Source organism: Arvicanthis niloticus, chromosome 24 (assembly GCF_011762505.2).
Source record: "Arvicanthis niloticus isolate mArvNil1 chromosome 24, mArvNil1.pat.X, whole genome shotgun sequence".
Classification (NCBI taxonomy): Eukaryota; Metazoa; Chordata; class Mammalia; order Rodentia; family Muridae; genus Arvicanthis; species Arvicanthis niloticus.
Window position 1 is genome coordinate 34,661,594 of NC_133432.1, and position 13,098 is coordinate 34,674,691.

Sequence of the window (13,098 nt, forward strand, 5' to 3'; positions counted from 1 at the left end):
GCCACCCTCCTCTACTTCCATAGTGCTGGGTGTTTGCTGCAATGCTGGCTTTTCACACGGACAGTGGGGATGGAACTCAGGTCCTTACGCTTGCAGAGCAAGCATGTCACTGACAGCCATCTCCCCAGCCACCCAGTGACTCTTATCTAAAGAAGGGTCTTGCTGTGTGTCCCAGTCTGGTCTCAGACTTGCAATCACCCTCAGCGCTGGGATCATAGATCCAAAATAATCAGTTTTTAAGGTATTGATTTCTGATACACTCCCTTAAGGTATTAAGTTGATCCATTAAGATTAAAATATATGCCCATGTGTAATTATAGGCATCTATGTTGGTGTTATCTTTCTACAGGACTTTAGGATGATAAATAAGGACTTAACTGCAACCAAGTTCATGACCGTGATAGCGGAGGATAACCCTTTTGTGTACGACGGAACTGACAGCAACTTTGAACTCGAGGTTTGTAAAGTGTTGCTGGGAACAGCGCAGATCCGGTTTAAGCTGCATGTCTCTTACGTATGTGATTATGTATACAGAAACCCAGTGGGATATACAGATGTACACAGTTGCCATTTCAAAAATCAGGGATTACATTAGAAGGGGCTGGGGACGTGGCTCAGCTGGTAATGTGCTCACTGTGGGTGCATGGGGACCTGCGTTTGCTCCCTAGAACCCGTGCAGAAAGTCATGTGTGGCAGTGTATGCCCATAATGCCAGTGCTGGAGAGGTGGGGACAGGAGGGTCAACCAGCACAGCTGAATCGGTGAACTCCCAAGCCATCAAGAAACACCATCTCAAAAGCCAAGGTGGGAGGCAATAAAGGAAGACACCCGGAGTCAGCCTCTGGGCCCCATGCACACATGTGGACTATAACCTGGAGTCAGCCTCTGGGCCCCATGCACACATGTGGACTATAACCTGGAGTCAGCCTCTGGGCCCATGCACACGTGTGTGGAAGACACCCGGAGTCAGCCTCTGGGCCCATGCACAAGTGTGTGGCACCTATATAGGACTAATAAATGAATCAGAAATCACCAGTCAATTCCTGATCCATTCCAGCATGTCAGAATAAAGGAGACCTCCCCATGCTTCTTGTCATTGCAGCTGGTTTTCCTGGAATTCTTTGAAGCTCTCTTGTGCTTCTCTCTCTGCTGCATGTTTGACCAGATGACTAGATCCTACTTAAAAGTCCCGTACGACGACATGACTACAAACCGATTCGGCAGCACTCAGACCATACTAAACCAGGTAACAGACAATGCCGTAGAGCTTACGAACCTAAGGATGACTGCAGCCTGGGGTGGGCAGATTCTCAGTCAGCACTGTCTCAGGCTGGTGTCATACTTCCAGGAGAGAGTTTAGGACTTGAGAACATGTAGGTCATTGTTCCCTGTTAGGAGGAGTGTGTGGTCCAGTTTAGTGAGTTAGGGGAATGTATTTCCTGGCCATGGCCGCAGTGGGAACAACACAGTGAACATCAGTAGAAAAGCAGCTGGACGAGAAGGCCTGAGGCTAGCTGCCACGAGACACTGCCTAGTGCACAGAGGGAAAGCCTGCCCATGAGCAAAAATACCAGCAAACAGTCCTCCATCTACTCAATAAAAACAAGTCACAGAGAAAGAGGCCTACTCACAGGTGGACACCCTTGGTCACTGTGAGACCCTGGCAGAGCCAAGACCATGGTTTATAGGAAAATGAGACTTTTAGTGTACGTTTCTCATTAGTGGACTGAAAAGGTTTCTGGTGTTTGAGACATTCACCTGGAGCCACAAGACACATTCTAGGGACCCCCGAGCCCAACAGGTAGGAGAGTCTTTTATTTATTTATTTTGAAACAGTCTCACTCGGTAGCCCTGGAAGTTTCTGGCTGGAACTCAGAGATTCCCTGCGTAGCCTCTGCAAAGGCATATGCCACCACAGCCAGCAAGGAAGACTTCAGAGCCGCCCATGGGAGGAGTTTCCTCACTCTCCATCCAAGACAGCTCTCGGCCCAAGCCTCTGAGATGCACCTCGGATTCCTCCTGAGAAACCAGGGCCTCATGTTTTTTCCAGCCTTTCACATTGGCAAGGTGCTCCTCCTCAAGTGAAGAGAAGAGTGACTTCTCCAACACATCAGGGAGCTGGTTATGGGGACCACCTAGGTCTGGGGCTCTTCTCCAGACACGTGAGTGAGTGTCCACCTTGAATCTGCCTACACTGTGCAGTACAGTAGTTCTCATTACCACAGTAAGGAAGGCAAGTTAACCTTGCTTTAAAACAGAGTGTAACAGTCCTGGAAGCATAGGCGCTACAATCTTGTCATGTCCTCCCTGCTGTCAGGGCGTCAGCGTGGTGACTTGATCTAACCGGAACCATTTCCCAAAGGCCCTGTGTCTAAGCTCCGCAGTCAGACAAAGTTAATTTACAAATGAATCTTCCAGGACACTTAAACCACAGCAGATGTCATTCCCATTGACTCGGTAATGTGCTGGGAGCGGATATGCCAGACTGGGGACCATCCTTGGCACCATCTGGTCACCTTCACGCCCAGATTTCAGTGAATCATTCCATGCAGTGTCTGTGCTGTTGTTAGCTCAGGGGTTAGTTCCCACCCCACTTTGTGGAAACTGCAAGTTCACGTGTCCCAACTTCATCGCTGTTCCTTCCTGAGATGAAACTGGCCCTCAGAGATGGTCACTTTAAAACACAGTAGAGCTCAGACTTTCCTCTCAATCCAACTTAATATGCTACAGTCATCAGAGAAGACAAGATGAAGTGACTTTCTCCAGAGGTCTGCAGACATCTCCAACCCCTGTGTTGTCAGCTGAGTGGGCAGACACATATAAGAAACTACGGGAGACCAAGGAACAGATCACAGAGAGAAATGGGGCAGGACTCCCAGGGGCTTCGGTAGGTATAAACCCAGTGCGGGAGGGGTGGAGCCTTGTCAAAGGGTGGAAGGCCAGTAGATCTGAAATGCACACAAAGGCCCATGTGCTAAACACACTCAGTCACCGGTCCAAGAAATCCACACGTGACTCACCAAAAGTACCTTTCAAAAATGAAGCTGAGGGGCTGGGAGGATGGCTCAGCAGCTAAGAGCACTTGCTGTTCTTTTAGAAGACCTGAGGCAGGTGAATCTCCATGAGTTTGAGACAAGTTTGGTCCAGCCCAGTCAAGGCTACCTAGTGAGACTTTGTTTCAAAAAGGAGAAATAAAAAAACTTACAAATTGTGAGGAAGAGGAGACTCTGATATCCGACTTACCACATTATTGGATTCAGACATTGTTTAAATAACAACAAAAATCACAGAGCAGGCTGGAGAAATGGCTCAGCATTAAGAGCACTGGCTGCTCTTCCAGAGGTCCTGAGTTCAATTTCCAGCAACCAAATGGTGGCTCACAACTGTCTGTAATGGGATCTGATGCCCTCTTCTGGTGTGTCTGAAGACAGCTACGGTGTACTCATATAAATGAAATAAATTAATTAAACAAAAAAATCACAGAGCACACAAAGAAAACTATGCCACATGCAAAGAAAAGGTAAGCCCTCTAGACTTTGAGGAAGATGAGGTGGCAAACTTATAAGACAAGGAACTTAAAACAGTTATTTTAAAAATACCTAAAACTGTTAAAGGGAGATATAAAGAACAGGTTAGGGGCAACAGGATGGCTTGGTGGGTAAGGGTGCCTGCCACTAAACCTGAGAGCCTGAGTTTGAACCCACAGGACGGAAGGAGAGAACCAACTCCCAGAAGTTGTCCTCTGACCTCTGTGTCCCTGCTCAACACAATAAACAAAGAAGAGTGCATATTGACAAAGTAGAAATATCAACAGAGCTGTAGAAAGCTTTTTATAAAAGAAGTTCGAGAGATAAAATATAAGAACTAGAAATGGAACAATTCACAAGTAGAATCCAGTAGCAGCTCTAAGTGAGCTAGAAATGGACAGGTGGAGTGACTGAGTCAGAGGAAGAAAAGGAAGGAAGGAAGGGTTCGAAGTGAGTGGACAGATGTGCACACTCTTAAAGGGTCAAACAGACAGATGTGCACACTCTTAAAGGGTCAAGTAGACAGATGTGCACACTCTTAAAGGGTGGAAGGGACACACAGAACTCCAAGCACATGACCCTGGGAGAATTACACAGTCACCATAATAACCCTGTGAAAGGCAAAGCCTCCATGGTGTCAAGATAAGAGGTGACTTACCACATTTAGGGGAACTCTAGGAAGATTACTAGATTTCACACCATAAACCTTGAAGCCAGTGGGGAATAATCTCTGTTCTAAGACACTAAAAGAAGAACTGTCAAGCCAACATTGCATATTCAAGCCAGCGGTGTGGTTCTATTGGTAAAGGCTCTTTCTGCCAAACCCACAACCCAATGTCAGTTCCTGGAACCCACTTGGTGGAAGGAAAGAACTGACCTAAATATTGCTCTCTGACCACCGCTACGTGCACTACTTGTTCCTCATGCAAGAGTACTAAACGTTTAATTTAAAAAAAATTCTATACCCAGCAAAACTATCCTTTAAAAGTGGGGGGAAAATAAAACATTCAGAGACAAAGAAAATATAAGGAAATAGTAAGTTACTGCAGGCCTACGCTGCCAACAACAAAACAGTGAAATTGAAGGACTCTATCCAGTGTATCCAGTGCCATTGTACTGGTTACTTTCATGTTTTTATAATTAAAACAAGGAAGGAAGGCTTGTTTTGGTTCATGGGTTCAGAGGGATTTCAGTCCATTGTAGCAAGGAAGTCACTGTAGCAAGAACCACACAGTAGCTGCATGTTCATTTGGCCCTGACCAGAAGACAGACTATTCAGTCCAGAACCAGAAATAGAACCTTCAGCAGCTGCAGCCTTCAAAACAGCACCAGAGACTGGGGACTGAGCATTTGAAACACGAGTCTGTGAGATATATGTCAGGTTTCAACCACTGTCGCTAGACTGAATGCTTTGAATAGTCAAAGTCAGCCTATAACCTATCTATAGTAAATATATATTATATATAATATATTTGCCTCCTAGAACTCTCTGTGTAGACCAGCCTGGCCTTGAACTCACAGAAATCTCCTGCATCTGCCTCCCGAGCACTGGGATTAAAGGCGTGCACCAGCACCACCTGGATGTTTGTTTTTTAAGAAAGAGTCAGGTGGATCTTTGTGAGTTGAGATCAGTCTGTTCTACATTATATAACAAGTTCCAAGCCACTGAGCTGGTTAAAGGCGTTTGCCACCAAGCCTGATGAACCCAAGTTCTTTGATCCCCAGAGCCCACATGTGGCGAGGCATATAAATGTACATGTAAAAGGTAATAATTATTAAAGTTCTATCACTCTTTAAGTGGCAATGATATCCCTTGAAGGTAGATTTGCCAAGTTAAAAGAACCCTACTGTAAACCACTCTGATTCCAATGACCTGTGGTTAAGACTGAAGCGAGTTAATAAGCCAGTAAGGGAGACTAAGCAGAGAGAGTGTCAGAGACTGGCTTTGACACCTCAAGTTAACTGGGGCAGGCAGTTGGTGGGGGTCAGTGCTGATGGGGAGGTGCTGGAGTCAATCCAGATACAGAAGGGGGCTGCTGCCTATGGGAGCCAGTGGTTAGAGGGAAATTCACATACACATACACATAAGCACACGTGTACACGCATGTGCACACACACAGAGAGAATGGCTGAAGCAAAGATAGGCTCCAGCAATTTATTAATTTATTTCTTCTCTCTCTCTCTCTCTCTCTCTCTCTCTCTCTCTCTCTCTCTCTCTTTTTGGTTTTTTGAGACAGGGTTTCTCTGTGTAATCCTGGCTGTCCTGAAACTCACTCTGTAGACCAGGCTGACCTCGAACTCAGAAATCTACCTGCCTCTGCCTCCCAAGTGCTGGGATTAAAGGCGTGCGCCACCACTGCCCAGCAATTTATTTCTTCTCTTAACCCCCTTTTATACCCCTTAAGACAAAGATTTTTTTCATTAGGAAGAAAATTATCTCATAGCTACAAGTTACACATTTTACCAAAACCTTCAAAAACAGATTAAAATCATTACACAAAAGGAACTTACAACAGAATATTGGTTACGTATTTCTATTTTTTTAAAGATTTATTTATTTATTTATTTATTTATTTCATGTATGTAAGTACACCGTAGCTGTCTTCAGACACACCAGAAGAGGGCATCAGATGCCATTACAGATGCTTGTGAGCCACCATGTGGTTGCTGGGAATTGAACTCAGGACCTCTGGAAGAGCAGTCAGTTCTCTTAAATGCTGGGCCATCTCTCCAGCCCAAGGTTACATATTTCTTATATGAAATATACATCTAACTAAACAGTTTTTAATCTATCTTTCTTTCTTTCCAAAAGCTCATTGTGACCTCAAAGCAGTAATTTTTTAGTCGTTGATTGACGAAGTTCAAGCAGGCCAAGTCTATAGCAGCTGGTCCCCCCCCTCCCCCCGCTCTTGGTTGACAACGATCTGTACTCACTGAGGAGCAGGTCATTTATCTATCTTATGTCTGATTTTTCAAGTTCTGATTGGCAAGGCTGGCTGATAGCTGTTTTCTGTTCTTGTCCTCAGGATGTTTTGCTCTTATTATAACCTTATCATTTCCTGGTACACACTGAAAACCTGTCACCTCATCCCTAAATCACAGATCAAGGACCTCAGGCCCAACTCAGAGTGTGCTCACTTTGATCATCAGCTTGTCCAAGCCTGTTGTTCTTGCTTCTACAATTCTGCACTTGTAGTGCATGAACACACACTGCACTCCTTCCTCTAACTCAAGCAGCTTCTGCCATTCTATCAGGAAAGGGCACGCTCTATTCTTAACTGCAACTTGAAACTTTCTATCAACTCTCATTGTTGCCTAACTGTATGTTTTCTATCAACTGCCCTAACACCCCAAAATTATTTAAATCAAGCTACTTCCTAAAACTATTTAAATCAAGTCAGAAATTCTATAAAATCATTAATTCATCTAGACAGCATTATCTTAAGAACTTTCATCTTCATGTTGATCTGTAAGAAACTTGCCCAATAGAGTGGGCTGTCATCCAGGAAGTAATCACAGGAGGCCCTAAGCAGTGAGGGTCTCCCTCTGTCCACTCACACCAAGCCAAATAAATGAGGAGTGTGGCAATGACGAACTTGAGAAATACATCAGTAGCAAGAAGCCATCCTGGGATGAAGTCTCTGGGGTTGTGCTACACCTGAACTCCGCCATCACTGCTGAACAGGATGGTGGCCATCTCCAGGGAGCTCACTTGCCCACTGCAGCTCTTCCTGCGTGGTGTCTTCCACCAGCGGGGGAAAAAAAAGCTCAACCAGGCACTGGTGGCGCAGCCTTTACTCCCAGAACTCAGGAGACAGAGGCAGGTGGATCTCTGACTTCAGGGCCAGCCTGTTTTACAGAGTGAGTTCCAGGACAGCCAGAGATAAACAGAGAAACCCTAGGTCTTACTTTTTACTGCTGTGAACAGACACTGACCAAAGCAACTCTTATAAGGACAACATTTAATTGGGGCCGGCTTACAGGTTTGAGGTTCAGTCCATTATCGTCAAGGTGGGAACATGGCAGCATCCAGGCAGGCATGGTGCAGGAGATGAGAGTTCTACATCTTCCTCTGAAGGCTGCTAAAAAAAAATACTGACTTCCAGGCAGCTAGGACAAGGGTATTAAAGCCCACATTGACACACCTACTCCAACAAGGCCACACCTCCAAATAGTGCCACTCCCTGGGCCAAGCATATACAGACCATCACACCCTATTTCAAAAAGAAAACAAAAAACAAAACAACAACAACAAAAAAAACTCAGTCCAGGGGCTGAAGAGATGACTCAGAGGTTAAGGGTGTTTGCTGCCTCGGGAAGCAGGCCCTGCACCTCCTTCAGGGCAACACCATAGAGCTGCCCTGGTGGAGGCACAGGTCAGCTGGTCCCAAGGGTGAGAGTACTGGAGAGCTGCCTTTGCCTCCTGCTGATGGCAGTGTTGGGTGGCCTGGCAGGAGTGGTGCTTGAGAGCTTGTCCTGGTGGTGCAGGTAAGGGAGAGCTGGCAGTCTGACCAGCTCAGTTACCACCCAGGCCCAGATACAGGTCTGTTGGCCCACCTCAAAATCTCTATCATCTGCCAATGGCTGGAACCTGTGAAAGGCCAGTCCTGCTGATCCAGAGCTGCACGATCTCCATGACACAGGGCAACAACAGGAGAAGTGGGAATAGTCCAATAGTGATGATGTCACAGAAGGCAGAGAACCACTGGGAAGAGTCCAATAGTGATGATGTCACAGAAGGCAGAGATCCAGAACCAGAAGCAATGACTCATTGCATTGAACATTCACAAGTGAAGATGTGTGGACAGGGATACACTGTGGGTCACACCGTGACACACAACAGCTTCCAGGATGAGATATTTTCTGTACTTTGTTTTTGTTGTTGTTCGTGTTTGTGTGTTTTATTGGTGGGAGGAGGTTGGAAGAGCCGGGGGTGGATACGAGGGGATGGGGAGACGAGTGGGCCTGGGGTGTGTGATGTGAAACTCACAAAGAATAAAAACTTAAAGAAAAAAGTGTTTGCTGTTCTCCAAAGGATCTAGTTCCTCAGCACCCATGACAGGCAACTCACAGCCACCTATGACTCCAGTTCCAGGGGCTCCAACTCCACCTGGTCTTCATAGGCATTGCACATACATGCACAGACACCTACACATACATGCCCACACTTAGAAACAAACCTTCTAAAAATACTCTCTCCAAAATGAGGCAAGACAAGGACGTGAAATCCAAGAAGGGAACAAACAGCAGATAGTCACCTCCAGCACAGACAAGCTGCATCACACACAGAGGCACACACCAACCTTGTCTGACAGCTACGATGAGCCATCTGTAAATGTAAATACGATCACCATAAACCATCAGCGTATGAATCAGTCGACTATACCTGAGATTCCATAATCCCCTCTCAGTAACTGGGGACCCAGCTTCCCTTGATGGACACCTTCTATCCAAGCCATCACACCAGGCACCAGTCTAACAATGATCATAGTGACCATGTCTAACTGATAAAGAGGCCAGCCATGTAAAAGGAGAAAGTCCTATCGGCTCTTCATGTTATGCTGGAACTTTAAAGCACATGCAGAAACTGGTAGGGAAAAAAGCAAACCAGGTAAATCTGAAGCCTGGGCTCCATCGCTAGCATTTTATATATTAAGCCGGGTGGCGCATGATTGTAATCCCAGCAATCAGGAGGTAGAAGCAGGAGGGTCAGGAGGTCAGGGTCCTTCTCTGCTATATACTGAGTGTAAGATCAGCCTGGGCTACATGAGGTTCTGCCTCAAAAGGAAGGGAGTGCATAATATATTATCACATTTACATAAAATTATACAGGGTGCAAAGTGTCCGGGTAGGATGCAGATTATGTGTTGCCTGGGAATGGGGAGAGGGAGGGACTGCTGAGTGAAATCAGAGAAGTTGGGTGTGGTGAGTGTGCTCCCTTTTGTTGTCTGGGGTGATAGTTCCTGGGTTTGAATACATGCTCACAGCGAGCTTAATGTACATCAGTGACACCTCATTCAAAGGTGACATGTGTATGCATGTGCGCACGTCTCTGGAACCATGACCTCACATGTTTCTCCTCTCTTAGAGCAACCACAGGAGCCCGAGTGCAATCACAAGCCATGACTCCGAAGTCCACTTCAGCAGCAACAAATCGTCCTTAGACAAGATAGGAGTTCTGCCTGATGGTAAAGTCAGGCAATCAGAGGTCAGTATTTACAGTGTCAGCTACCACACGGCAGCCATTATGTGAGGAACACTCTTCTTGAGTCTTGAGGACAGCCTGGACAGTCATTGCATCTGCCACTGACTTCACAGACCAGTGCTGAATGAAGAGTGCCGCCGGTGAAGAGCAGCAGCCCTCATTTTCAGGGCCCTGCCAGGTCTAGAAGCCCCTATGAACTTCAAGGCCTTGTTGTTACTTCTACAACCAAAAGGGTTACATTGTTGCCTGTGGCCACATATCCGGCGAGCAATGGGGCTAGGGGCTTGTACCTAGGCAGTTTGTGTCTCGAATCTGTTAGTACCTGTTATTGTGAGCTCAGCCCCTTCATAGTTCACACGCGTGTAAAACGTGTGTCTAATTCAGAAATGGGGTGGGAAGCCAGCTGAGTACAGCATCTTTTAGCAAACGGTCTGGCTTCTCTGTTGACAAACCAGTTGGGAAACTTGCAGAAGCATCATGGTCAGAGGTGACAAGACTGAGGATAGGGAGGAGGATTTGGGACCGAGGGGCTTTGGAGTGAAAAAGAAGGCACAGGTGAGTCTGGAGTTTTGGCTTTGAGCAACTGGGAGAATAAGGAGTTACTATTGAGTACAGTGTTGCAGATGAGAATCTTCAGGGAGGATCATGGGTAAAATTTACTGCTTGATTATGAACATGCTTCAAGTACCTACTAAAACATGCAAGTAGTGACGGCAGGTAACCATGCTGGGGACAGGATTGCAGTGCAAGGGTGGATTCAAGATGGATCCAGAAGTGTGTGTGCTACATATGTATGAGGTCATTAAAACTCTGGCTCAGGGATACTCAGCAGGGAAAGTGCTGCTGGCAAGCCTGACTGCCTGAGTCACCCATGGGTCCCACAAGGTGCACGGAGAGAATAGATTCCTACATGTCTCCCAAACTTCACATACACACACATACACACACTCACACACACATGCACACACACACACACATGTACACACACACACTCACATGCACACACACACACATGCACACACACACACACATGTACACACATACACTCACATGCACACACACATGCACACACTCACACACACATGCACACACACACACACATGCACACACACATGCACACTCATACACACTCGAGCACACACATGCGCGCACACTCATGCACGCACACACTCACATGCACACACACGCACATACACACATGCACACATGTGCACACACATACACGCACACACACTGACATACACACAAACACACAAATACACACACACACAAAATAATAAATTTTAAAAAGAGTGGCGTGGTCAGGCTGTCTGGTGTGTGCAGAGACTGCACACCAAGAATGCTAATAGCGGTGGTGGAGAAGCTGAGTCAGGATAGATGCAGGAGGCCACCACTCTTCTCCAGGATGACCTAAAGTTCCCTATGTAAGAAAGGATGGCCATGAATTCTTGCTTTTTCTGCCTCCACCTCCCAAATGCTGGGGGTATGAGCTTGTATCATCATACCTCCCTAGACTGCGGGGTTTTTAATTTATTTTAATGAGTATGAGTGTTTTGCCTGCACATATATTTGTATGTGCTTGGTGCCTACAGAAGCCAGCAGAGGGCATTGGACCCCTAGGACTGGAGTTATAAATGGTTATGAACGGCCGTGTGAGCGCCCAGGATCAATCCTGGTCCTTTGAGAGAGCAGGAGATGTTCTTATACTTCTGCAGCTCCTCAAAAATCCTTTTTTTTATTTTAAATTATGTCTGGGTATGTGTATATGAGTGTGGCTGTCCAGAGAGGCCGGAAGGTGTTGGATGCCCTGCAGCTGACAGGAGTGCTCAGTGAATTCAGGTCTCTGTAGGAGCAGCAGTGCCCCTGACCCCTGAGCCATCTCTCTGGACCCAAACTGCAGTATTTTATTCAGTGGAAAAAACAATCAGATTAGCTCCTTGTTCCTCCCATGTGATGCCCAGCGCCATCTCAGGACTCTGCCAACAAGCAGACCATTGCCAGACCGAGACTTGATCTTAGGATACATCCACAAGCCCAAATAAGATACTATATAATTTAAAAAAAAAATAGATGAAGTGGGTGTGGTGGTGCACATCTTTAATCCCAGCACCTGGGAGGCAGGGGCAGGCGGATCTCTATGAGTTCAGGTGCATCTTGGTCTATATAGAGATTTCCAGGACAGCCAGGTCTACACACTGAGACTTTGCCTCAAACTGATAAAAGTTAAATTAGCTCAGCACAAAAGTAAAAATAGCCTCACTCCAGCCTGGGCTATATAGTATTGTGTTGGAGGCCAGCCTGGGGTACACAGAAAGAGCAAACAAGTGAAACCAAAACACTTCCAAGACAGTACAGGGCATGTTGGCACACACCTGTAAGTCCAGCACCCTGAATGCCAAGACAGAAGAACCGCAAGCCCAGGGCTAGCCTGAGACACTGCCTTAAACACAAAAATAGCGAAAAAGGAAACCCTGTTAACAGTCCCCTGCATGCTTACAACGTGGACTAGTTTTTGTTTAGAATGCTGTAGAATAATGTTTCCTCGTGTTTTGAAAAAGCCCAAGCTCAAGAAGTCCCTGAGTGAGGACAAAGTCTCCAAAATGAACCTCAAGACTCAAGGAAGAGGCCTGGTGTTTATGTCTCCACACGGTGAGTATCCTCACGAACGCTTGCTTCTAAGTCACACAGTCATGATCTGTGAAACTTCACAGCATCCTTTGGCTTTGGGGGGACAGGGACAATACTCAGGATTGAACCTCGAGCTTCACATAAACTGGGCAAGCACTCAAACACCAAACACAGCAGCAGCCCACAGCTGTGGTCCAGCGGTCTCCCAGCCTCCTCAGGCCCGAGATGCCCCCTCCCTCTCAGCATCGGGCTTTGCCCACATGGCACCAGCTTTCCTCTCTAGCCATAGTCTCATTCCATTCCAGCTCTGAGACAGTCTAACCATGCAGCCCAGGCTAGCCTGGAACTCACTATGTAGACCAGGCTGGCTTCAAGCTCACAGAGATCTGCCTGCTGTTACGCCCTGGACTAAGGGCGTATACACCTCCTTACCCCTTCTTTGTTCATTTCTTGAGAGTTCTTGTATCCGAGGCTGGCCTCTCACTTGATAGGCAGCTAAGGATGAATGAATTTCTGATCCTTCCTGCCTCTGTCTCTCAAGTGCCAGGACAATCTGACACTGCACCTCTTCATGTGGCACTAGGCGTCCAACCCAGGGCTCTGCGCATGCTACTGACTAAAGTACATCACTAGGCCCTCTCTTCCATTAGGTCTTTAAATGACAACAAATAATCCTTGTATTCAATGCCTCAGAGTCCTGTGGACATCATCTTTGCTCTTCCCCAGGGAAGGATTTCA

At 46.5% G+C, this 13,098-nt stretch overlaps 1 protein-coding gene across 2 annotated transcripts in view; it reads left to right on the forward strand.

Annotated features, from left to right (window-relative positions):
• Rsph10b (radial spoke head 10 homolog B) overlaps positions 1–13,098 on the forward strand; it is a 43,188-nt gene that overhangs the window by 25,511 nt on the left and 4,579 nt on the right. The window contains exons 15-18 of one of the 2 annotated variants that reach the window (XM_076923627.1): positions 350–457; positions 1,103–1,246; positions 9,616–9,735; positions 12,291–12,381. In XM_076923627.1, coding sequence (XP_076779742.1) covers positions 350–457; positions 1,103–1,246; positions 9,616–9,735; positions 12,291–12,381 — 463 coding nt within the window. Of the gene's footprint in view, positions 1–349; positions 458–1,102; positions 1,247–1,836; positions 2,217–9,615; positions 9,736–12,290; positions 12,382–13,098 lie in introns of those variants that run through there. The other variant, XM_076923628.1, reaches the window with a different exon arrangement.